Source organism: Tiliqua scincoides, chromosome 1, assembly GCF_035046505.1.
Source record: "Tiliqua scincoides isolate rTilSci1 chromosome 1, rTilSci1.hap2, whole genome shotgun sequence".
NCBI classification, from domain to species: domain Eukaryota; kingdom Metazoa; phylum Chordata; class Lepidosauria; order Squamata; family Scincidae; genus Tiliqua; species Tiliqua scincoides.
In genome coordinates, this window is record NC_089821.1 from 81,426,647 (window position 1) to 81,452,824 (window position 26,178).

The window sequence follows — 26,178 nt, forward strand, 5'->3', positions numbered from 1 at the left end:
TGCTCCAGCTATGTGGAGGTCTGAATAGACCCATTTAGGTCTTGGATAAGCAAAGACATACTCCCAGGCAAGGCTTCCCTTATCCAGAGGAGGCCTTTGGGGCCTGAAGCTCCCCCATGGGATACAGTGTTTTTTCACATCATGGCTTGTAACCCATAATGGATTTTTCCTCCAGCAACTTGTCCAATCCCCTTTTAAAGGCATCCAGGCTAGATGCCGTCACCACATCCTGCAGCAAGGAGTTCCACAGACCGACCACATGCTGAGTAAAGAAATATTTTCTTTTGTCTGTTCTAACTCTCCCAACACTCAATTTTAGTGGATGTGCCCTGGTTCTGGTGTTATGTGAGAGTGTAAAGAGCATCTCTCCATCCATTTATCCTTCCCATGCATAATTTTGTATGTCTCAATCATGCCCCCCCTCAGGCGTCTCTTTTCTAGGCTGAAGAGGCCCAAACGCTGTAGCCTTTTCTCATAAGGAAGGTGCTCCAGCCCCGTAATCATCTTAGTCGCTCTCTTTTGCACCTTTTCCATTTCCACTATGTCCTTTTTGAGATGTGACAACCAGAACTGAACATATAGGATTCGGCTGACTATGTCTTTGTTAGGAATCTTAGGGCCTAACAAAACATTACATTAGAGCTGCATGTAACTTGGTAGATCAGTGGTTCCCAAATATTTTAGCACAAGAACCCACTTTTTTAAATGACACCATATCAGATCCCATCTAGCTTTATTAAAAAAATTATTGCTTGACCTTATCAGCTGCTCAAGCTTCTGTTTTTATCCTTTTTACTATGGTGGGTGGGGCCTTCTGGAGTGTTTGTTGAACTGCTGCTCATCAGCTCAGGACCATTCTGGTGGCTTTGCATTCCCGTTCATCTAGCCTTTGGTAGGAGCCAAAGTGCAATTGTCTATTCATGAGTGAACATGCCTATGTGGCACAATTCTGTTTTCCAAAGGGCTCAATGTATTTTCCTTATCAGCTTGGAGTGAGGCCTTTCTTCTTGCATGTTTTTGATTCCAATCCGATTAACCCCCATTCTGGTAGCATTGTGTTTTTCTCAGCTTGCCCTTTGAAATGAGCTGAGGTACATTCACCTACCCTTGAGAACATGTGCAGCTCAATTCCACTTTCCATAGGGCTCAATACATTTCCCTTGTCAGCTTTCAGCTTGTCACGTTCACAACCCACCAATAACCAGGTCATGACCCACTGGTAGGTCCTGATCCACAGTTTGGGAAACACTGTAGTAGATGGTAGTTTCTCCCCAGTGAGTCACCCTTGGAATTGGGAGATTTGCAGTGGAGAAACTGCAGGTGGGGAAGAAATCCTTAACCTGCTTCAGGATTGGCTTTCAGGACAAAAGCAACAGGCAGGGAAGCCCATTTTCTCCTGCAGTTCCTAGTTGTGAATCACTCCCTAAGAGTGTGCAATGCATGAGTGGGGCAGCTATTGGGCTGATGTTACACATCAGTGCAGTTTACTTTGAGTCTTCAGAGATGCCTGCCTGAAGTGTCTGATGGGCAAACTTACACACACAGAACTGAACCAACATATAGAGACATGTGAGATGTGGACATCTGTGAAAAGATACTCCAAGATTCTGTGGTACTTTATTAGCTAAAGTACAATAACAAACAAAAGCAATTAACTTATCCTAATTCAAACAGTCTTCACATTCAACACACACACACACACACACACACACACACACACACTTTGTAGCTGAGCAAGTACTGTTTTTTCCAGCATGTGCAATCCAAGAGCCATGGAAGTAGCCAGCCTATATAGGCATTGAATCCGTCAACCTTATTCAAATCAAAATACAGCCGGCTTAAGTGCAAGGCTCCTGCCTTAATCCATTTCTGCCCAACCCACAGGTATACACATTTGATCCCTGTTGCATATATGCAACGTTGGGCAGAAACGGCTTAAGTGGTTTGTGAAATGCACATTCTTAGCGAAGTATGTGGTGTTTCTCACTTACAGAAGTGTGTAAGATTGTCTCTTGCAGTGGAGCTACAAGGCACCAGGCAAAATATTCATCGGCTGACTTTCTCCGTCGTCCCGCCTCCTTCCTCCAGACTGTGGCCCTTTTCCCACTGCCCAGGGTGAGCGGAACTCTCCAACTCAAGTTCCTCCCAGTCACATCCTTCCAGTACATTGTCTCAGAAGGGTGGAGTCCCTTCAGCCCAAGAGCAACTTGAATCTCAGCACCCTCTCATTTTCACCCCTCTCCCTTTGACCAAACCAGCATCCCATCTGGCATAAGGAAAAAAAGAAAAGAAAAGAAACTTCAAACTCAGGAAAGGCTTTTCCTTTGCTAATCAAAGCCCACTAAGCCATCTTGCAATTTTGCACTGCAAGCCACAAGGCAAGGCAAGCAGTGGTAGATAGCAGAGCGCAAAACAATCCCCTGCGATTGCACATTTGCTGCACGTGTCCCCACAAAAGCCACCAGTCATTCTGTTGGGAGCATGAGAATTGCTTTACTCCAAATGAGAGTGTGGGACCCCAGGGCTTTGTGCCCAGCCAAGCTCCTTCCCCAACAAGCTGTTCAGTACTATCTTCCAAGCCACCCTTGGCTCTTCCAAGAATCCCTCTGCCAATGCTGTTATGCCATGAAGCTATGCTCTTGTCCTTTCCAGTGCACTCCCATCTTCAATAAAGGACCAAGTTTGGGACCAATAAAAGGGGATTGGACAAGTTTCTGGAGGAAAAATCCATTATGGGGTACAAGCCATGATGTGTATGCGCAACCTCCTGATTTTAGAAATGGGTTGTGTCAGAATGCAAGATGCAAGGGAGGGCACCAGGATGAGGTCTCTTGCTATCTGGTGTGCTCCCTGGGGCATTTGGTGGGCCGCTGTGAGATACAGGAAACTGGACTAGATGGGCCTATGGCCTGATCCAGTGGGGCTGTTCTTATGTTCTTATGTAAGTTCTCCTGTTAGGGTCACGGAAACTCCTCATCTGTGGTAACACTGAGTGTTCCTTTCAAATTATTGTTATATATAAGAACACAAAATAAAAAGCCCAAGGGGTTTGAAAGCTACATGCCCTGAATTGCCTTGACACATGACAGACCTTATGGCATGCGTATTTGTCAAATGTACCAAAAAGCAACACAAGGACACTACATGCTCCCAAGCCTTCTCCGTCCCCCACCACAGGATATCAGTAACCTATTCAAAGGTGCCTAATTGTTTATCAAAACAGAATCCCAGCGCATGACCGGACGTATCTCGTTAACATCAAACACATGCATTCTAAAAGCTGCTATACAGCAGTGTCACATAACCTGTCTATGTAAGAGCTGAGCATATTTCGACTCTTGGTCTTCACCAGCAGCTTGTATCTATCAAATAACTTTATGCACATAAAAGACACTAGAAAATCCAACCTGACAATAATAGAGCAGCCAATTTGCTTGAAAATCCCCAGAAAATGTCTTGCATAGTTATTACACCCCATTCTCCTAGGTACCACCTTTCCTTGGGCCTGGGCAATCTGAAAGAAAAAAGGAATCACATAAATCCCACGACTAACAATCACTGTGGATTGCATCCTGCTCTCTGTGTGTGTGCTTGTTATAAACACACAGAGATACACTATATACCTCCAGTGCGGCATATATATGCGTCCTATTCCAGCAGTAGACAAGACCAGGATATAACCAGTAGTTGGCCCAATCTAAATTCCAGGGTTTGCTGTGAAGAGCTGAATGCGGTCACATTACTAATCCTCTAGGCTGAATTCTGATTACTTTTTTAATCAAGTCATACTTCATGAACACCAGCTTTGAAAGCTATCTAAATACAATCTAAACACAAATCAACAGGAATGAAGGCGTATTCTTTCCAATCCTTTCGCCCCAATACAGAAAGCGTGTTGTTAAAAAAAGAAGGCCTCTGACCAACTCCATTCACCTTTTCCTGGGTTTACATTTACCCATTTGTCTTCATGATTATTCCACTCTGAGATCATGTTACTGCTTTAAGAACTGGCACTTGAAAGAGTCTTTATTTGCCATGCTATCTGCCGGCTGAGCACTATATCATGTCCCATATGGGATAAACAAGTGAATAATGTCCCAAAGGAGGCTGAAATGTAGAGTCTAGCCCTGTAACTCAAGATGAACCAAATAATACTGGCTGTTAAATGTATGAATCTATTCAGGCTAAATATTCATATGGTCTTATACAACCTGTACGAAGCGCAAAGCATTCTTTGTTGATGGCGAGACGCAGCTCCAATTGTCTCCTTTGTGAGGCCCAGTACACAGTGTTTCCCAAACTGTGGATCAGGACCTACCAGTGGGTTATGACCTGGTTATTGGTGGGCTGTGAACCTGACAAGCTGAAAGCTGACAAGGGAAATGTATTGAGCCCTATGGAAAGTGAAATTGAGCTGCACATGTTCTCAAGGGTAGGTGAATGTACCTCAGTTCATTTCGAAGGGCAAGCTGAGAAAAACACAATGCTACCATAATGGGGGGTTAATCGGATTGGAATCAAAAACATGCAAGAAGAAAGGTCTCACAATTGTCCAATTGTCTGCTACAATTCCTTTAAAAACTGATAACATACAGGTCAAGTAATTATATTTCACAATGAATTGTGAGCCATGAATGACCCATAAAATGGTTGCCTTTATGGATTTGGGCTTCTCTGCTGTCTTTGAATCACATTTTTCTAAGTCTCAATAGGTAACTTTGCCCTAAGTATTGCTTACAATTCCACTGGAGACTCAAAAACTGAGCCAAATCCCACACTTGGTTGTATCAATGGGCAGCCAAATTCTATTTTTCCCCATGCCTGCTGGAGCAGCGGTACCAAAGCGGCTACAGCTGAATCCAGCGGGCTCCAGGAAGCTGCCTGGAGTCTCCTTGGGGGAAGGGGACTTTTATCCCCTTCCACCGACGAAAGTTCCAGCCCTGGCAATGGTTCTCCTTGCATCTGCACCAGCTATTTTATTGGTGCAGGTGTGAGGGCCTTTGTGTTGGGCCTTCTGGCCCAATGCAGAGTTCAGGATCCAGCAGGTCCTCTGGCCAGCACTGGGTGAAACCTCCTCCTGCCAGTACTGGGCCAAGCTCCTGACTAGTGCTGGCCCAGCACAGAGCTCCTTACTTTCCATGTGCTGTAAATGTGCCAGTTTCGAATTAGACCCTTTTTTTCAAGATTAGGCCTGTTTCACGTGTTATGTGACAAGCGTGTGTAACTTCACATTTGAAATAGCCACATGCATCCAGTTCACTATGCATCTTGCTACGCTGTCTACTTCAGGAGAAGCCTGGTTGCTGGCAGTGAATTTGAAGCCCAATGAAGATTTCATATTAAAGTCTGAACCCCACTCACAGTGCCCAGTTCAACAGATTTATCTTTAGGTTTGACTGAATTTATCTGAAAGACTGAATTTATCTTAGCCGTCTTACAAGTTTGCACTCTAAGACACAAAGCAGTGGTAGATAACAGAGGCAATAGCAGAGGTTTGGCATACACCAGGACTTTCTGTTTGTTTGGAAGTCCCACTGTTCTAAGTGTCACTGTTGGCAGGTACCATTTTTGTGAGTACTACCACTACTACCAGAGATGGCAGCTGTGCACAAAAGTAGGTGGCTTGCTTCACAGTTGTGAGGTGTCTTGAGAGATGCAGCCGTCTCCTTCTCTCTACACTGCTCTGAACCCTCCTTCTTTAAACAGTGCCTCTTTGGAAGGATTAGGCAGCAACACAGCCCCAGCTTGCCCACTGGTGTACCACTGCCCCAGCCACTTCTACTTCCAGCAGGGGCAGGCCAGTTGAGGCAGTGTCACGTGGTCACCGTGGTAACTGAGTCCAGCACCACCTACCATACTGTAAAGTACCACTGGTTGAAAAGCAGTGGCCTAGGGCAGTGGTTCCCAAAATGTGGGCCGTGACCCTCCCTGGAGAGCCACGGCAACCAGCCAGGAGAGCTGTGGAATCCTTGTAAAAACCCTGTCACTATATACAATGTATAGGATTGCAACCTAATGGGGAGCCATCCCAGTAGGTAAAGGGAGATATCAAAAAAGTTTGGGAACCACTAGCCTAGGGTATGTAAACAGTGGAAGTTGCTTAGGTTACAGAGCCAATAGTGGAGGCAAATGCTAATCTCCACCTACAAGAGCATCACTGGGAAAGGAAAAAATGGGGTTTCCTGCCTCCCCTAAGCCTTCTTGTTTGATCCTTTTGGGCCTTCCCTCCTCCTTTGTGTATGTTCTCCCACTTTTGAAATCTCACCATGACTCTTTGCCTATTCTCTCTCTGCCTCAATATGTCCCTTTTTGCCCTTGAAAGTCACCCATTAAGTTTCAGAGGCTCCCTTTCCTCCCTATGCTTGCTCACTTCTGTGCAGGCACTCCTGCTTCATTGCTCAAAAGCAACAGATTATCAATATCCCAAACTATTTTGGGCAACATAAGCCTTCTTCAGGAGAATGTCTGCTACCAACAGTAACTACGATATAGGGGGAGGGAAAAAAACTCAACTGTCACCTCTGCCTTGAAGGTTCACACTGACTCCTCCTAATCTAGACAGTCACACTGGGATTTGGATAATCTTCGAATTTGAATCATACATTTTCCATGATATCTAGTTTGGGTGATATCATCCTCTTCCCTAAACTTTCTGCTTCATTGTTATAAACATGATTCCTCTGTGCCCCTCTTATTCCCACTTAGTACCTGCTTTATGAGCTTTCTATACTGACCCCTTAGACCCTATTGGAAAAGCACAGAAAAAGTAGGGCTACAGAGCCAATCAAATATTTGAACCTCAATATGATCATAAATTTCAGGGCAAACAGACATTGGAATGTTAAAGATTCCCACACCCTCCATCCAAAGGAGGGTTCACCTTGTTTATGAAAAGGCTCTTTTCCTCTGTTCTCAACTCTGACCCTCAAGTACCATGGTGTTTCAGAAGCCTGGATCACACAGTCACAGCCAAACAAGCAACAGCTATTTTCACAGCTCCAAATACTGAAGTTTTAGAACTTCCTTTACTCCAGGGAGTTGCATTCTTCTAAGATTATATTATTACTTGGGCTGACTGCCCCAGCAACACAGCCTCTCATTTCCCTTTGGGGTGGGAAAGTTTTTCTCCTTGTCCATGCACTCTAATTATGATTAGAGCTTGAAGGGTGGATGTGAATGATTGGAGGAGTCCAACAAAGCATGGGCTGGCTAGCTAGCTAGGCCTCATGTGAAAACAGAGGGATCTGGTGGCACAGCTCAGGACTAGTGAAATAGGTGCCTGTGCATCCTTGTTTATAGTCTCACACAGCTCACTGTTTTACAGAGAGACCTCTGAATCTATTTCTGTGATTCATCTTAAAGAAACCCACTAACTATTCACTTTCAGGAGGGCAGGAGGTCTGGACTAGAGCAGGGGTGTCCAAAGTTTTTCGGAGGGCCACATCGTCTCTCTGACACTGTGTCGGGGGCTGGTGAAAAAAGAATTAATTTAAATTTGAAATTTGAATAAATTTACATAAGTTTACATAACTGAATATATTAAAGATGAACTTCTATGAATGAATGAAGGTCTTGCAATAGCTCAAGGCCTATAAAAGGCCTTGCACAAAGCAAGGCTGGCCTTTCCTTTGCTGCCACTACTGCATCACAGACGTGAAACAGCAAGCAGTGGAGCGAGCCCTCACCCCACAGCTTATGTGAGAGGTCAAACAATTGCCCTCACACTGAGAGTAGTTGCGTTGGGCCAGTGTGGGCTCCAGCAAGTCTCTGGAGGGCCAGAGGCTCATTGGAAACTAGGGGCTCCCTGAGGTCTACATTGGAAGTCCTTGAGAGCCGCAAGTGGCCCCAGGGCTGGGGTTTGGGTACCCCTGGTCTAGTGGGTAGAGCCTCCATTTGCTTGAAGATAACACCCGAAGGCCACCAGTTCGAGGCCACTGGCACCATGAACGGCGAGACCTTGAAGCAGCTGACAAGCCTAGCTGAGTTATTCCACCTGCTCTTTGGCTGTGGGAGGAAAATGGAGGCCAGAATGTGATACCAGATCATTAAAGATCCATCTGAAATGTGATTCTTGAAAGACAGAACCTTCTTCAATTGTAAAAAATCCCTATTGGGATACCAATGGGGATTGGGTATTGCCTGCCTATGTAAACCGCCTTGAATTAAAGTCTGAGGAGAAATCTGACAACCAAGAAAGGCAGTATATAAATACCTATATTATTATTATTATTCCATATATATGATCTATATTATTTAATAAGTTCCAATTTTTATATGCGTAAGATATTTCCCCACAGTCCCTGAACTCCTATTCTCCCCTGATGCTATCTGCTTACAAAACTACGGTCCAAAAAGCAGATTTTTGTTTTTTGGTCTCCACGTGAGCCTTACCACAAGGCCATCCTGACAGAATTCATTTCCACATGTAGGCAATGTTTACAGGAAGCACTTGTATCTTTCTAGAGCAGCAACTTTCAGTCTTTTTTCATCTGATGGCACACTGACAAGGCACTAAAATGGTCAAGGCACACCACCAATTTTTTGACAATTGACAAGGCACACCATGCTGCTGGTGGGGAGCTCACATCCCACAACAGCCCTACTAATCAATGACCCTCCAACAACCTCCCATGACGCACCTGGAGACGCTGTAGTGCAGTGATTGAAAATCGCTACCAGTTTGGATCTAGCTGTTTCACTGGAAAGCAGACAGCTTGCCGTGGGGATGCTTATGAGACTATCAATCAAAAAAATGCTTTAACAGAGAGAAACTCCTATCACTCAAGAAAGATTTAATTTGGAATTTATGGGCAAAGAAAGCCAGGCAGTTATGCAGCGATTTGCATTGTTTACAATGCAATCCTATCTTGTGCTGGAACAGGCAGGCCAGGAGGCCCCAAAGTGGCCCCAAAGTGGCTCAGCCGGAGGTAAGGGGAAATTTTTCCTGACCCAGCCTACTCCCGAGGAGGTGCAAACATGCTTTACAGCATGTTAGGATGGCACCTTAGGATTGTGCCCTTAATTATACTGCACCATCCATGTACACTGTGCTTTCCAAAGAATGAGAGGGCAGGTCCTTGCCCCAATACACATAGACTTACACCTGGGAAACCGAGATTTCAGTTCCAGCTTAGCCTTAGATTTATTTTGTGATCTGTTGTGGCAATCCAGGGGATTGGCTGTACCACTTGGGGGGAGAAAAGGTGACATGCTTGCATGGCTCGAAACCTTATCACCACATTTTAATCCATACCTCCTGGATTTGCTAATGGAGAGAATTTAGAGGCTGCCTATTTTCACTGTAAGAAAAATCTGCACATCTTTGTACCACTTGCTAAACAGACAATTAAAATTGAATCAGGAAAATCTCCAAAACATGCTTGCTGAGCCTTTGCTTGAAGAACTCCAGCAAGGGAAAACCCACCATTTCCCTCAGTATCAGTTCCATTCTCAAACTGCGTTTACCATTAAGAAATGTTTCCTGATATTCAACTGAAACCTCCCCTCTTGCACCTTAAGCCCATTAGATCATCGAATCCTTCTGTGTGGGGCAAAAGAGAATACAGGTACAACCACTCTCTTCCATTTGACAGCCTAGTCTAGTAAGATTGAAGATTGGGACAACAAGAGCCCATCTCCAGTTTTCTGGCACCTGCCCTGTCTTCCAGGGTTTCAGGAATATAATTGACAAAGGTTCCATTGTTAGAATTCAGCTAGAACAAGGACTAACCTTTGACTTAGTATTTAATGCAGCAAATGCTCCAAAAGGAGAAGAAAGATTAGGAAAAATAAAGAAAAGAAACTGATAGTCAAATTCACTTAAGATTGTTTGTTACACTATCAAGCACAGGCACTTTATTGTTTCATCTCTTAATTTTAATATACTGATTTTACCAATAAAGGTTTTACAGGAAATTGATAGAAGCACCACCCTCCCCCCGCCTGCCATGTACAACTATAGAAATGCTGCTAGTTCAGGGCTATGGCTGAAAATGTGCTGAAAGCTTCGAGAAGGCCATGAGCTATGCCTTTTATCTATTTTTCATCTCTAGGAACACAGGGCTTGCCAAAAATAATAGAATCAAAAATCTCAGTGGCACAGTGAATGGTCACACTTTGAGACCTTGACTAATGGACTTATAGGCAACTCAACCAGAGGCAGAGTACAATGTCCTAACATTAATTCTGGAACTGTGCCGTTCACCTCCTCCATCTATTTTCTCCCGGTGACAAGATTAGTTTTTTCTTAGATAGCTATTTAAGCCTTCTGCATCTACTGATTCAAGAACCAGGATATCTTTTACCAAACCTGAAGGGAAAATAAGGTTCCAAATCTCAATAAATAATAGTACATGAGGGTGTTTCAGAAAGTAACCATAAAATGGCTGCCCACACTGTTGAAAATATGATTACTTTCCCTTACAGATTCTCCTACATTGGGTTCTTGCAAAAAGAAGAAAGGCAGGATGTAAGTGCAACAAATAAATCAACAAACCAAATTTTTTAAAATCTCAAGATACAGAAGAAGGTGGACAACCCCAGACAAATCACAACCATTTTGCAGTAAATACATTCCTTTCACTATTGTTGCTGTCTGTCCTCATAATACCCCATGAGAGATAGGAAATTCTGAAACATTCATCATAACCAAATAGGAACTGAGATACAGAGCAAATTCATTGAGTTTCCTAAGGTCACCCAAAGACGTCGGAGACTTAACCAGGCTCTTCTGAATCCCTGCCCGCTTCCTTATCATCTCTAGACAATCATTCCTTCCAGTTAGATGCCATTGTCTTTCATACATTGTTTATAATTAAGCACTGAAGAGCTGCTTCAGTGGGGAAAAGACCATCAAGACCAGCATCCTTTCACTGATAATGAGAAGTGGTGGACCGCATATACGTGTAGTAAGTCACAGCCTTGACTTACTCTGTAGTTCTGGTAAATACAACTACAGTGTCTGCCTAGACTGGCTAAGCCAGCAGCCCTATGCACACTTCCCTAGGTATGAGTCCCATGGAAATTAATGGGGCTTACTTGTGAGTAGGCATGCATAGGTCTGCACTGTGACAGTCCTTGAGAGAACTCTCCTCAATGAACCATTTTGGAACTTCCTAATAGAATAATGAAATGATGCAAACTGTGTCCTTGAATGAAGTATGGATTCTCCCAGACTTACAGTAAGGTCTTAGGTATATCACTAAGCCTCAGTTTCTGGTCTACAAAGTGTTAACAACTGACCTACCAAGGATGGGATGCTAATCAATAGACCCCTGAAATAATGTCAACTGCTGAGTCAAGTAACCACCAATCATTTGACCATGATCAAATTCTGTCTACCCTTCCATGAAGTCAAAAATAGTAGCATGTAGGTGGTACCTTATTTTCTCTGTTGCATCACTGTCCTCACTAGCCCTTCAGGAGTCACTGTGTCCACACATGTCATTTAAGAGGAGGCTGCCCTGCTGTTCTTCATATCCATACTCACACTTCAAAACTGACTACTGTCCTTATGCAACTACAGAAGAGATTATCAGTAAGCTCAGATCCGATGGCTGAAAATGAAGACTGATTCCAGTTTCCTTAATCAGAGTAATTCAGGGTTGTGAATTGGGTTGGTAATACAACTAATTTTGGCTGGATTTGTGCACCGTGCGTAATCTGTTGTGTGTTAAAGTACAGAGAGTCCCTGCTTCAGTGCGAGGTCCTGAACTGGATGTGGGTTTGCCAAAGCATAGTGGGTGGGTAGGTGCTAATTGCTCCTTTCCATTCAAAGGTTGCTATTCTTCGGACTTCCTAGAACTCACTTCCTAAGCACAGAAAACAAATTTTAAATCGCCCAGTACATATTGATAGCAGCGTACCATTCCCACTCAGAATTAAAGTTCATGCTTGGAATCTTTCAGATGCCATTCATATACTTTCCGAGATGCCTGTGTTGCAGTAGGAAGGCTAGGAAATTGAAGCTTCTTCCACACTGACGCCATCCTTAATACAGGCACTTTCTAATGCCAGACCTTCTGCATCTCCTTCGAAGCCAAGACATCTGGAAAACCCTGAAAAAGATGACCATCTGATGGTCTAACCTTCTAGATCCTCAGCCTGCTCCAAACTGACAGTTCAATGTGGGCCAGTCACTTTCTCTCAGCCTCACCTACCTCACAGGGTTGTTGTGAGGACAAAAGGAGAAGAGCAGCTGTGTACACCGCCCTGAGCTCTTTGCAGGAAGGGCGGTAAAAAAATGTGAAAAACAAACAAAAATAAATACAGCGGCCAAAGTGTTTTTAGACAAAAAATCTCCAAACCCTGCCACTGCTCCTGTCATCTCTCGCCCAGAGATCACAACATATTCTAGGGTTCCTGAAACCTTGTGAAGCTCTGAAAGGTTTTAAGATTCTTTTCATGGGATGACAACTAGATATTATTTATTGTGAACTATTTATCCCTCAGAAGGCTGGTTCAGATTATACAGAACCATAGAATGTTGGATAGGATGTTAAGAGTTAGAGGTCAACTAATCCAATCCCCTTACCAGCGCAAACCATTACTACAGCAACCCTCATTTTTAAGCCCAAACTGGTCCTATGTATCAACTGACATGCATGCTCATGGAGTATGTGTGTCCTGGCCCTTTCCCTCACTTCCCCCACTTTCCTTGATAATTTCCCTAATTGCATGACAGAATACTTCAGATGAATTAATTCATGCAATTAAAGAGAGTTGAAAGGAAAGTGGGAGAAGCAAAGGGAGAGGCCAAGAGGTGAATGCCCCGTTCACCTGCACAGCATTTCATGTATGAGGTTAGTTTGGGCAGAAAAATATTGACCAAACCATACCATAATGTGGTAGCTATTTTTCATTGCCACAATCTGGGATTAAAGAAAGGTTAAAGGGATAGATCTTTTGGCACACTTGCAATGCGGGGGGGAGGGGGGAGAGCATCACATCAGCATATTCCAATGTACTTGAATTAGAATTTCAAAATGTCCATATCTACTGCTAATATGGCACAAAGGCATCTTTTAAAGTGATGATTGCCTTATATTTAGCAGAGTGAGAGCAACTGTCCCTATTCAGTCCAGCGTGCTGTAAATCTGCTATGCAAACCACATAACAAACCTTTTTTTGTTGAAAGCCATATACAAATATTTTTATTCATAACAGCGTTATCATAGCTTTATTACACCGTATTAAAAATTAGTATTCTTCCCAGTGGCCTGCTACTAGTGTCTCTTTTTAGACTGTAAACGCCTTAGGGAAAAAAATCCTTCTGTTAAAGATAATGGTGAATGACAATGCTATAAAAAATTTTAAAAAGGTAATAAAGAAAAATGTTCAGATAGTTCATAGCTGATTCTATATCATTCAGATGTCAAATATGCTAGAGTGTTACTTCCATTCTGCTTCCTAAAGCTTCCGCATACAAAGCTGAAATGCAGTGAGATTGTCCGTTAGCAAAGTAAGTGAATCTGAGTGTTAATTGGAGTTCAGAAGAATCAGATCTCTATGAGTTACAGGCTTCTGTACACCCACATTTAACATCACACAGCCCCTCAAACTCAATGTACTGTTTCCAAACCTATCTTGACTTCAGTTTGTAGCACTTAAGTGCTACCAGAAAGGCAGAAATTGATCTTTACGTGCCAGAACAAAAAATGCTAACATTAAGGCATAGTATGAATTTTTTAAAAATCAATACTTGGCACGGTCTAGAAGCGATCCTAATAAATTAATTTTGCAAAATGTCTCTTTAGTGAGAAATGCAAACTCAAGGCTGTTACAGTCTTACAGGCCAAGCTCGCTGGTGGCTTTTGCTGCACACCTCCTAGCCAAACTCTTCCAAGTCCTTCCTGTGCAACTCCATCATGTCATCTATTGCAGCAGCTCCATCACACCACTGATCTGACCTGGCTAGGAAAAGAGCAGCTGTTCAAGGCTTTTTTCCCCTAGTGCTTGGCTATTAAAAGAGCAGGGGAGCTAAGAAATCTTAACCCTTCGCAGCCTGAAAATCCCCTTAAGGCCAGGCACCCCCTGAAGGTTGAAGGTGGTTGAAGGTTTCTCTCCTAAGAGCTGGGGGGGGGGGTGTGTTTGGGTGGGGAGGGGGGAAGAGTCTTAGAAAGGGTTTTGTGCTGTTGTTCTGAGAACTGCCACTACAGCCTGGGTGCTACAATCACTGTAGTAAGGTGGCACAATCCTTGCAGGGACGGGGGGGGGGAAGGTGATCAGGGCTACCGCAGGCGACCCCCTTTCTGTCAAGGAAAAAAAATTCGTGTGGGGGGGGAGGTGGGGGGGATTTCTGCAGTCCAGCAGCAGAGCTGCTCCTTAGGGGCCCTCTAATCTGTGTCAGGCTGCAGGAAGCCCCAGTCCAAGACGGGATAACATGTGCAGGGAGGGAGGAAGCTAAGCCCCCTGGAGCAGCTGCTGTTGCCTCGCAAGCAGCTTCCCCTCCACCCTCTTCCCCTTCCCATCCATCCTCCACTCACCCGGCTTGCTGGTGGCTGGAGCCCGAGCCCTGCCCGATCCGGAGGACGGCTGAGCGCTTCCGAGCTGCCCGGGCAGCAGCGAGGGGGCGGCGGCCCAAGAGGCTTCCTCCTGGGGGACCGCAGCAGACCCCGGAGGCTGCGGTGCGGGGAACTGGGCGAGCGGGGCAGAGCCCACCAAGAGGTGCAGCCGCCCCACGAGCAGGAGGAGGCTGAGTTGATGGAGCAGAGAAGTGCACGTCGCTGGCATGATGCTCGGGGCTTCACATGCCCGGGGCTGGGCTGGGCTGGGCTGGGCTGCGGGAGACTTCTGGAGCAGGGCAATCAGCGGGGCGCAGCTCTTCCAGAAGCGACCCAGGTCCAGGGCGAGGCCGCTGGGTGATGCTGAAGGGCTCTCATGGTCCAGAGCCGAGCGGGAGGGAGAGGCAGCCCAGCGCACGCTGCTCGCAGCCAGCCTGAAAGTAAAAGCGCACCAGCAGGGCAGGCTCCGCCTTGCAGGCTGACATCACCACCGGGCAACGCGGGCTCCCCTCCCTTCGGCTCTGCTCTCCACGCCCCCCCCCCATCTGCTCTGGAGGGAGCCAGAGGGAGACCTGACCGAGGAGGAGCTCTCAGCTCGGAGGCAGGCAGGTGCTCCAGAGGGCTGGCCCCAGAGCCCGGCTGCAGCAAACACGCCCAAGGCGATCCTCGCATCCCCAGCCCTGCTGCTGCTGCTGCTGCTACATCAGGAGAGGCAGCCTGACAAGCGGACGACTGGAGTTGGCCTTCAACAGTTAAAACTCAGGAGGTGAAGTTTGCAGCCAAATAGGCTCCAGAGGCACCCATTAAGGCCAGACAAATGGGGGTTGAGAGTGTGATGGGCATTACACGTGATAGTTGTGCAATTCTCCATGATGAAACGGGCTCACTTACTCTCACCTGCGTAGTATTCATTCAGGATTGAGGGTGGTCAAAATGAGGCTTGTGACATACAGGACTTGTAAGCGAGGGCCCTGAAATACTTTTTCCAGATCCGTTTTCCAGGTCCTTCCTCTGTCTCTTTCCAGCCTTCTGCCACCAAAAGCGTTTCCTCTCAGCTCACGTCATGCCCTTCCTTAAACCTATTTCTGCCCAGCCTACAGGTATACACATTTGATCCCTGTTGCATATATGCAAGGTTGGGCATAAATCCCTGCACTAACTTCCTGCCCGCTCCTGCATCCAGCAAAAGCTCCTGGGCCTTACCTTGAAGTCCAACCTCCCCACTCTATGACCTGGCTCTGGTTTCATCTTGCTACTCTCCTACCTGTGATGTTCATTCCTTCTGCTCCATCATCCTTAGCTATCCAAGGTTTCTTCAAAGGGCTCCTTTACACCTTCTCCCTTGCTGCCCTTATGCCACCCACTTGTTCATTGGTCAAGTCCAACCACCTGACCCAGATCAAGGGGAGTGTCAAGAGGCTGACCTCAGGTCAATCCACTTCAGGACTGACAAAGCAGAACAGATGAGGCTGGACCAGTTGGAATCCCCTAAAACAGTGGTTCTCAAACTTTCAGCACCAGGACCCACTTTTTAGAATGAGAATCTGTCAGGACCCACCGGAAGTGATGTCATGATCAGAAATTATATTATCAAGTAGAAAATTTTTAACAATCCTAGGCTGCAATCCTATCCACACTTACCCAGGAGTAAGCTGCATTGACTACCTTTGTTAAAAGCATATACATAGTAGCCTGTTAAACGTACAGATCTGTCACATTTCCTCAAAAGGAGTCACATGCCATGGTAGCATTAAGTCTGCAATCCTATACATACTGACCTGGAATAAATCCCATTGAACACAATGAGACTTACTTCTGAGTAAACACATCTAGGATTGTGCTGCAATATATTAAAAATAAAATATTGAAATGAATGGAGACCCACCTGAAATTGGCTTGCGACCCAGCTAGTGGGTCCCAACTCACAGTTTGAGTTGGTGGTTCTCAGTTTTTTTAGTACTAGTAGCCATTTTGGTGCTGTTGTGACTGCTGGTGCCAGGGAGGACAGGAGGGCTGCCCATAAGTGCTGCTCTAGGCAGTTATCATTGTTTAGATGGGAATGTCAAACATAAGAGTTGTGGGCTGGATAATCCCCAGGAAGTTCTTCATCTGGCCTGTAGCTCTCCCAGCACCACCATCAGCTACATCAGCATCAGTGCTGAAAGATTGGCACTGGGAGACCCCAATTATCACACAAGCCACCCTTTCAGCAGCACCACTTCTGCGGAGGCATCACTTTGCAGAGCTCCTCTCAGCTGCTGAGGTGCAAAGTGATACCTTCTAGATTTGTTTAACCAGAGGTGTGGGTGTAAATGTTAGCCTCCACCAGTAGGGGGAGTTTGTTGCTTAGTGCAGTGGTTCCCAAACTTTTTCAGCTAGTGGCTCCCTTCACCTACTTGGCCATTGCCTGAGACTCCCCATTAGGGCTGCAATCATAGACATTGTATAGGGCAGCGGGTTTTACATGAGCATTCCGCAGCTCCCCTGGCTGGCTTCTGTGGCTCCCCAGGAAGCCAGGGCTCACAGTTTAGGAACTACTGGCCTAGGGTTAAGGCTTGTGGGTTACTCTTTTCTACTGCTGGCCAGACCACTCCTTTGGTTTTTGTCCTGTCTTGATGTTTCTTCCTTTGTAACAAAGGCTGCAGTCCTTTCTTTGTCCCAGTAAAGTTCTTAACAAAAGTCAGTTTGCTGTACATGGGACTGTCAGCTCTGCTAACAGTATTTACTCAGTTTGTCTGTATGGAACCAATAGCTATCTCCTCTTATCCCTGACGGCCTTTTAGTCCACCTCTATGTGGATCTCTTCCATTGCTGCACAGCAGCTTGGTGGCATTTTCAGATGTACAACAATGACATCTTGTGCAATATTCTCCCAAGGGCTGCACAGACCCCTTTGCTGGCTACAATCATAGTCGTCGTCATCGCTGGACTTTCAGGAACCCCGAGCTCTGAGCTGAGCAGAGTTCAGCATCACTTGGTTTTGAGCTGTGAGGCCGTGCAGCTTAGAGGGAACAATAGCCATATGTCCTCACTGGACTTCCGGGAATGCCAGTTTCTGAGGAGCAGATAGCCTAGCTTTACTCAAGCCATGCAGCTGCACATCTGAACAGCTTAAAGGAAACACACAAACTTTCAGGGTTAGTGTTACCTAGGGTGGGTGCTTTGTAGTTGGGGTTTGCCTGGTAAGTTGGCTCCCCAGATAGCTTCTCTAGGCATCAGTTTCTGTGCTGAGAGAACCCTGAACCTTTGGGCATGCCTGAAGGAGGAGATGAGAAACAGTGTCCCAGTTTTACCCCCTTTTTCAAGGGCAAACTCTCTTTCTGGTAGCAGTGAATTCAACCAAGTCTTTGGTGTTAAAAGTTACCTCTGTCCAACAGGCTGTGAGACTCCACTGGACTCCCCACAGTCATGATCTTGCATAGCTGCAATCCTTTTAAAAAATTAATTTTTTATTTTAGTGAGAAAAAAATACATTTAAAAACACAATACAGGTGTGTGCCACTTAACGGGGATATGTCCTCTGATCCCTGTTATGGGATTACATCATAAAGTGAGCATTCAGCCCAACACACACTTCCTGCCAGACACTGGCTGGCTAAGCAGGCTACTAGAAATAGATTGTCTCTTCTTTGCATTAAGAGCCTCTTTGTTGCATAAACAGACACTCTGCTGCAGGCTATGGGAGACCTGACTGCCTCATTAAGAGCCTCTTTGTTGTGCTTTGACCACCACTGTATATGCAGTCTTTTGTTAAGCAGAAGGGCATTAAACGGCACACGTTTTCACCCACCAACAATAAGGGGGGGAGGGAAGAATAAAAGGAAATATAAAGATATTTAAGCAATCTATATATGATGGCAACCTTCAGTCTCAAAAGACTATGGTATCACGCTCTGAATGGTGGTTCTGGAACAGCATCTAGTGTGGCTGAAAAGGCCAATTCGGGAGTGACAATCCCTTCCACACTGGGAGCAAGTGCAGTCTGTCCCTGGTCTGTCTCCCTGGCTATGGGCCTTCCTTCTTTGCCTCTTTGCCTCAGTCTGTTGGCCAAGTCTGTTGGTCTGTTGGCCAGTCTGTTAGCAATCTATAATATTGTGCATTTCACAACTATATGTATATATCTACGAAAATCTTCCAAATATCCACAAATGTATCCATTCATAGCTGTTGTCTGTAAGCCATTTGCTGAGAAGTCAAAGGTCTTCAATCCACTGACAACTAGTAGCATGGCATTTATCCTTCCAATTTTTCGATATCAGTCTTTTAGCTACTGTAAGGGCACAGAGAATTCATTTCCACTGTCCCACTGTTCACTTTCATGATACAGGTAAATAGTTCAGAAGGATATAGACATACATAGCTGCATGAAAATGGGATTCTAGCCATGGAAATGGGATTTGTCAGTTCCACCAGGTGCCTGGCTGTACTAAAAACTTCCAAAACAGTTCTGGCTGAATATGAACTCTTCCCCCACAGGTGTTATGGCTGTCTGGGTTTGCAGCCAACATCTTTAAAAACTAAAAACACTACAGATTATGGCAGCTGCATTTATGTGATCTTACAGCATGTGTATCAAGTTACAAAAACTTGAAACCATTGATCTGCTCTTCATCAAACCTACCCTTCTTATTCCAACAATAATGAATAAAATTTATTTCTCCTGGTAAAAAGTGCTTGTCTTCTTTCTTTATTCCAGACTTTATTTTAAATTGTACTGTCCTGTTTTCTCTCCCACAATCTTGTGATTAGACTGGAGGAAAGAACAGTACTCTTGCCAGGTGGTGGAGGGGCGTGAGCAAAGATGGAATGGACACACACACACACACACACACACAGAGCACGTCTCTTGAAGATATCAATGTTTTGGGGTGGAACATTCTCTTTTCCTGCTTCATGAAACAAAGTGCTGTTTGACTCACTGTTTTATTGCCACAGATGAACGTGGCTACCCCTCTGGATTTTGTCACAACAAGTTCCAAATTATTTTCCTTAGACACATTGCACTGAACACACAGCAATGAATCAAGGAGCGGTTCAGTGTTGGAGCTGAAAGGGTACATTATGTACATGTACTGTACATTATGATAGGAAGGACAAGTGAGGATGGAGTGATTTAGGACCCAATCCTATACTGCCCTGGCCCTGTGCAGTACAGTGGCAGCAAAATGGCTGCTGCTGTATCTTGTGGGGCCAGAGCAGCAGCCAGAAGTCTCCTTGGAGGAAGAGAATATTGACTCCCTTACCCCTACTCAGATTCACACCAGCTACTTAGCTGGCACAAAACCAAGGAGACGTGCCAGGGAGGGGAGTGGGGACGATGACAGAGGCTGCCATTGAATCCTGTCCCCCCTCCCAAGCGGCTCAGGAGAGGAAATAGGATTTAGTGGCAGCCTAAATCTGCTCTCTAGCCTGTCTTGCCCCACCCAGTTTCATCCCACCTTCTCCCTGCCATTAAGGCACTTTCATGACAGCCCTGACCTGGGCAATGTGCAGGCCAATGGCATTTGATTGGGCTGCCCAGCAAAGCAAGTGGCCACTGCGCAATGGCCCTGGTAATTTCCCAGGGTTGACAAGTGTGATCTTTGCTTGCTCTCACACCAACCTCTACAGAACAGCAAATGGGTATACCTGACTCAAAGTGTTGGCAAAGTATAATCCTAAGTCTCCGACACCCCTTATGTAGCCCTCATTAGGACTGGGCTGCCCAACCTTTTGAACACAATCCAAAGGAAGTTAAAGCAAAATCACAAGAATTTGGAAGTTGAGCATGCTTAACCTGCTCTGGGTTGTACTTAGAGATGTAAAATTTTTGGAAATTTTGAAGCTAGGAAAAAACCCAGTTTTTTCCTGTTTTTTAGCACTTTTTTCTCTCTTCCAGATTGAAAGTCATTCTGTTACTTTAGGAACATAAAATATGACTATGAACAATTTGACTTGGCATAAAATTATCACAACTAGCATATAGTTTTTGGATACACTAAAAATATAGTGTATCCAAACAATTATTACAAACAGAATTTACTTTTTTTAATAATATTTATTTGTAATTGTAACAAATGGAGCAACAATCTCCTGAACTGTTTACTAGTTTATGTGGAACAGACAAAAAAACCTCCACAAACCAATTTTTAAAAATCCAGAAGTAACAATTATTCATATTTCCTCTCCACAGTATTAAATAAAAATAAAAAAAACCCATTCTCATAAAAAGAACTGAAGAGGAGGGAAGTGTATAGAAGGGAGTAGGACTAAGTTTCAGTGAATGGGCATGAAAGTTAATCAGAATCATTTTCTGAGCTGTAATTATCAGTATCAGTGTCAGTCTCTGTTTCTGCAGCTCCTCTGTTGTGTCTGTCACTACCACAGTTATTATGGACTTCTAAAAACTGAAGGTTTGCCGGGATTGAAACAAACTTCTCTACCCTTTCACATGTCAGTTTAGTTTTTGATTTAGTGTGAGTGTTTTCAAAAAATAGACCAGATTTTTTCACATGCTGCAGAAGATGGAGGAATCTGAAGAAGGCAAGAAACAAGAGGAGTCAGAGGCTGTGATGTGCAAAGACCTTGCCACCATGTTTGACAGAATCGCAGATTTCATTCCTGGACCAAATCCCTGAAGGCGTTCTATATTCTGCAACATTTGAAAGTACCTTCCCAACATCAAGTCCTAAATGTGATGCTCGTTTTGTAATCCAGTCAAATGCAGTAACAGTGCTGTCATCACTTATATTCCACCTTTGCATCTTGAATCCAGCAGATTTGCAGCAGCATGAATTGGATGGCAACAAAATTCTTCTCTTTTTAAAATAAAATCTTTCACTTCACTTTCTTCTGTAGTTGTAAGTGGAGATATACTGAGATTGTCAAAAACAGTTGTTTTTAACTTGGTCATTAAATAAGAAATTTCTGACAAAAGTGCACTATCTGATTCAGCAGCAATCGGCTTTAAAATCTTCAGGGAATTTTGCAGCTGAACCCAGAAGACATACTGATCAAGAACTGTGTTTCTTATACTCCTGGGTACTTTAAAATCTTCAACTATTACTGTTTCTTGAAGAGCTTCTTTGTTTTTAGTAAACTTTCAAAGGAGATCACCACTCCAGCCCACCGAGTTTTACTACAGAGCTTCAGTGTCACTATTTTATTCTTTGCATTTTTTCCTACCTGGTCCTTCTTGAAAACTGCAGCTACAATATGAGTAACTTTTCCAAGTTTTATAACTTCTTTTGCTCATCTATAGATCATTTGAAGGGTGTCCAGTTTCATAATATCATTAAGAAGTTGAGCCCATGAGATGGGCATCCTATTGCAGTAATATGTGGATACTTCTCCATTATGATCTCCCATGCTGCTTTCATATTGCTGGCATTGTCAGTCAGCAAAGCAAATATTTTACCAATCCCAATTTTCTGTAGGACTTCACATCCTACAACACCTCAACCTGTTTTTTACAAAAGCATTGAAACACAAGAGAACAGACATACTGCAGAGTATATCAGCTATAAAATATGTCTGTTCTCTTGTGTTTCAATGCTTTTGTAAAAAACAGGTTGAGGTGTTGTTATAACAAAATTTATAATTCCTTCTCCTCTCACATTTGTCCATCCAACAGTAAGTAGTGCAAGACACAGTGCTTCATTAATTTTTCCTTGCAAGGATTCCATGACATGTTCATATTCCAACTCCAAAAGAGGCTTGCTCAAAGAATGTCTGCTGGCAAATGGTATGATGGTCTTAGGGCACAATCCTAACCCCTTATGTCAGTGCTTTCCAGCACTGACATAAGGGCAATGCAGCTCTGAGGTAAGGGAACAAACATTCCCTTACTTTGAGGACACCTCCATGAGTGCCACCCAACTGCAGGATGCAGCACACATCCCATTAGCACTGCTATGCTGGAAAGTACCGACTTGGGGTTAGGATTGCACCCTTAGTCATTTCAAAGCTTCCTGCCACACATGTGCCTGGAGGAAGCAGCCCACTAAGACATCCTTCAGTATATATTTTCAGTTATTGAAAATGGTGTTCCAGAAGAATATATTGCTCTTGCAAGAGCTTGATCAATTTTTTTCCTGATCTTCAGGTGTCATCTTGTCTACAAATGAAGTTATTGAATAATTTTTGGATGCAGATACTGTCTTCAGTATCTGTTTACTTGAAGATGCTGCTGATGGGACAACACTTTGTGTTGCTGTTGATGTTACAGATGGAGTAGAAAGAGGACTTCTTGAATAAGAACGTTGAGAAAAACTATGTGCATTTTCATCATTGTGGTCCTCTTCACTTAGATCCATGAAGGATTTTTTTATATCTACAGGACACTTGTTAATGCAAGAATGTGTTTTCTCATCCTGGTAGCATTTGGAAATGCATATTTCATCTGACAATATTTGCAAATCACATTTTTCTTCTCAGAAGAACTTGTAATGTGAAAATGCCTCCATATGCTAGATCAGGGGTCTCCAAACTTTTTGGCCAGAGGGCCACATCAGATATCTGGCGTGGTGTGGAGGGCCAAAAAAAAAATTTAAATATAAAATTTAAATAAATAAATTAGAGATGGAACTTAGATGAGTGAATAAATGAATGAATGGGCTCATTCATTCAAGCTCTCTGGCCCTCAGAACATCCTGCAGACTCAATCAGAGCACAGTTCTGGTCATGTTCAGTTGAGTGACCCAGAGGCTTTCAGGGGACAAGAGGTTGGCTGCGGGCCAGAAAGAGGCTTGCTGCGGGCCACATCTGGCCCCCGGGACGGGGTTTGGAGACCCCTGTGCTAGATGTTGGTCTCACCATTTTTCTGAGGGGAGTAGGAAAGAAAAATAATTTAATGGCTAGTTTGCCAGAAGACACTAATCTATGGATGTGGGTGGGGGAAGTAAAGAACCAGATTATTAGTAATTAAATTATTTACACAAAGGCTATAAACTAATGTCGCTAAATGATTCAGTTTTCTGGAATCAGATAAATGTAAACTCTTACCTTCTTAAATTAAGTATATACTTTCAGGTCCTTTTTGTTGCTCTTTATTTTCTTCCAATGCTTTGAGAAGAACATACCCAAACATACCCACCCACATGCAAAAACAGAACTGAAACCTTTTTCTTTTCTTGTGACAATAGCAGCGCCTCCTAAAGGAAGAAATGCATCTTGTTCTTGCATTGGAGAGTTCAGTTTGTAACGCAGGACTTGCTTGACCTCAGTGCACAGAAATTAGAATAATCTGATGCCATACATATTTTTTAGAAATGATTTGTAAAATATTTGAACAACTTATCTTAAAATATTTTATTCATCATGTTAGTTGGCATCCTTCAGTCTCAGAAGACTATGGTATCATCATGTTAAAACATTCCATAATCATTTCTTTTCTATTCTTTTCTTGTTTTAGTTTTTCGGAAAAAAATATGGTTTTTTTCTGAATTTTTCTGGGTTTTTTTCCAGGCCTTCACATCTCTACTCACTGTGGCAACTGAGCTTTGTTAGTAGATCTCACAACTTCTGTTGTAGATTGAGCTACCTAGTAATTAAGAACAGCAGAAAATGTTCTGTGAGATATAAGTCCACACTGACCCTGACTTTGTCGGATCTTGATTAAAGTCAATATAGATAAAGAAAAAAATATAGGAGAGTGGAATCCTACACAACTTCACTGGCTCTAGAAAAGATCTCTAGAAAAGTCCACATTGTGAAGGTGTTTGTTGAGCAAACATGTATCTGACCATTTCCAGTCGAGGTTGTAACTAGGAAGGGGACATTGTGGTCTAGCTGTGTGCAAACAGACATATCAATGGCCCAGCGGCATTCATAATAATGTAAAAAAATCAGGCCTAGCAGAATAATATTGGCTCTCTCCTTCCCAGCAACAACTGCTGTTGTATTCATGGGTTCCTGAATTGTAAAAAATAACCTGTCATTCCAATGTTCAACATTTTCCAGCTTCACATTTTCCCCTATTATATTTGAACATGTCCATTTGCTTTCATTTCCTCTTTGCACATTTAACATGTTTGCCTTTAGGCTTGCAGTTATAGTCTCTACAAGCAACCACCCTTTTAGAACTCTTTGGACCGACTGCATTCTGCTTTGCTCTATAGAGCGTAGTAATTGCTTTTCAGATGGGAACCTTTCCTCTTGGTTAGTTTTATTAGTTTTTGTTGATTATGAGTTTATCTGGTGTTTTTAATAATTACTTATGTGTTTTGTTATGACTGTGTTAGCCACCTAGAGCTTTGGGAAGGCAGGATACAAGTTGTTTGTTTACAAACAAACAAACGCTTTCTATTTTTTCCCAGTTTCTATTGCTATGGTAGCAGATATGAATACTTTTGAAGAAGTGGGGTTCAGAAGTTCCAATTGGTAGGAAATTCACCGACAGTACTGTTGGAAGGCATGGCCAGCTAGAACATGACACCAATTGTATTCCTGCTACCAGTACCTATATTTCCAGGCTCAATTTAAACTGCTAGCATCAGCTTTTAAAGACCTCCCTGATCAGGAACCAGGTTATTTTAAGGACCACACCCTAAGGGATAGCAAGGAGCAAGGGAATAAATGTTTGCTTACCTTGAGGAAGCGTAACATGCTGAAACTTCCCCACGGGCTACAGAGGAAGCCACAGTCACCTCTGCATCACTGAGCAAGGAACTACATAGGATTGGGGTGCCTGTTCATTATATATGGCTGGAACTTGTCTGCCCTTGAAACTTCCCTCTTCTGTTCCTCTCCATATCCTTCCTCTGGAACAAAAGTTACTGGTGTGTATATTCAGATAAAGCTATTTTTTTCAAGAGGGAACACTTGTTCCTTAGGCAATTGTACAAATTTTGTCTATGGGTTTGTCACAATTGCAATTGTTCATGATTGTGCTATTTATTACATTGATTTATATCCCACCCTTTGGCCTGAATGATACCCTCAAGGTAGCTTACAGAATTTTGTGCCTCCTTTCCACTGTACAAAGATTGGGAAAGAAAAATAATAATATTAGTGAAGACAGTGACAAAAAAAGTAGTCTCCACCCATATATCTCCAGAGAACATTATCTTAACATTACCAAAGCTATGCAGATATAATGGAAAAGACCTAAACTTCAGAAGCAAACCTGTTCATGAATAGTTGCTTACATCACAAGTATAATATGCTGTAAAGCTATATGAGCCAAAGTTCCACTAGAAGGAATAGTGGTAGCCTGTAGAGTCAATGTGCATCAAATTGCTCCATATTTGATCTTCTCATTGCTTGCAGTGTTGCCTCCAAACATAATAACCTGAAAGTCTTGAGCTTAAAACTCCACATCACACAAACAGTCATCTGGGTTTATTGGAACTATAACTCTCAGTTGAATACAGGTAGTACAATACTATCACTGCCTCCTGCCATCAACATTTTGCTTCTGCGTAGCTTGTATTCTGGGGAAGACACAATCATTTCTTCAAAGATTTAAAGGGGAGGCAGCAAAAATTCCTTTTGTCCATGACACTTCCTCTTATCTTGCCATTTGTGGAAAATTAAATTTAAACAGCACACAGATGGAATGACACTTACATACATACACAACTTTGTCATTAGCAAATATCAAATATTTTTTATAATATGGTTCTGCCTGAGGTTTCCAAATATGGAATAACTTACACTGTGTCAACCTGGCAAGTAAAAATTCAAAAGATTTTTTTAT

The 26,178-nt window shown here is 43.5% G+C and overlaps 1 protein-coding gene across 1 annotated transcript in view; it reads right to left on the bottom strand.

Annotated features, from left to right (window-relative positions):
• HEG1 (heart development protein with EGF like domains 1) overlaps window positions 1–15,566 on the bottom strand; it is a 69,374-nt gene extending 53,808 nt beyond the window's left edge. The window contains exons 1-2 of the mRNA XM_066621417.1: window positions 15,562–15,566; window positions 14,484–14,935 (exon numbers count right to left, since the gene is read on the bottom strand). Of these exons, the coding sequence (XP_066477514.1) occupies window positions 14,484–14,935; window positions 15,562–15,566 (457 nt within the window). The remainder of the gene's footprint in view (window positions 1–14,483; window positions 14,936–15,561) is intronic.
• Between the last annotated feature and the right edge of the window lie 10,612 nt (window positions 15,567–26,178).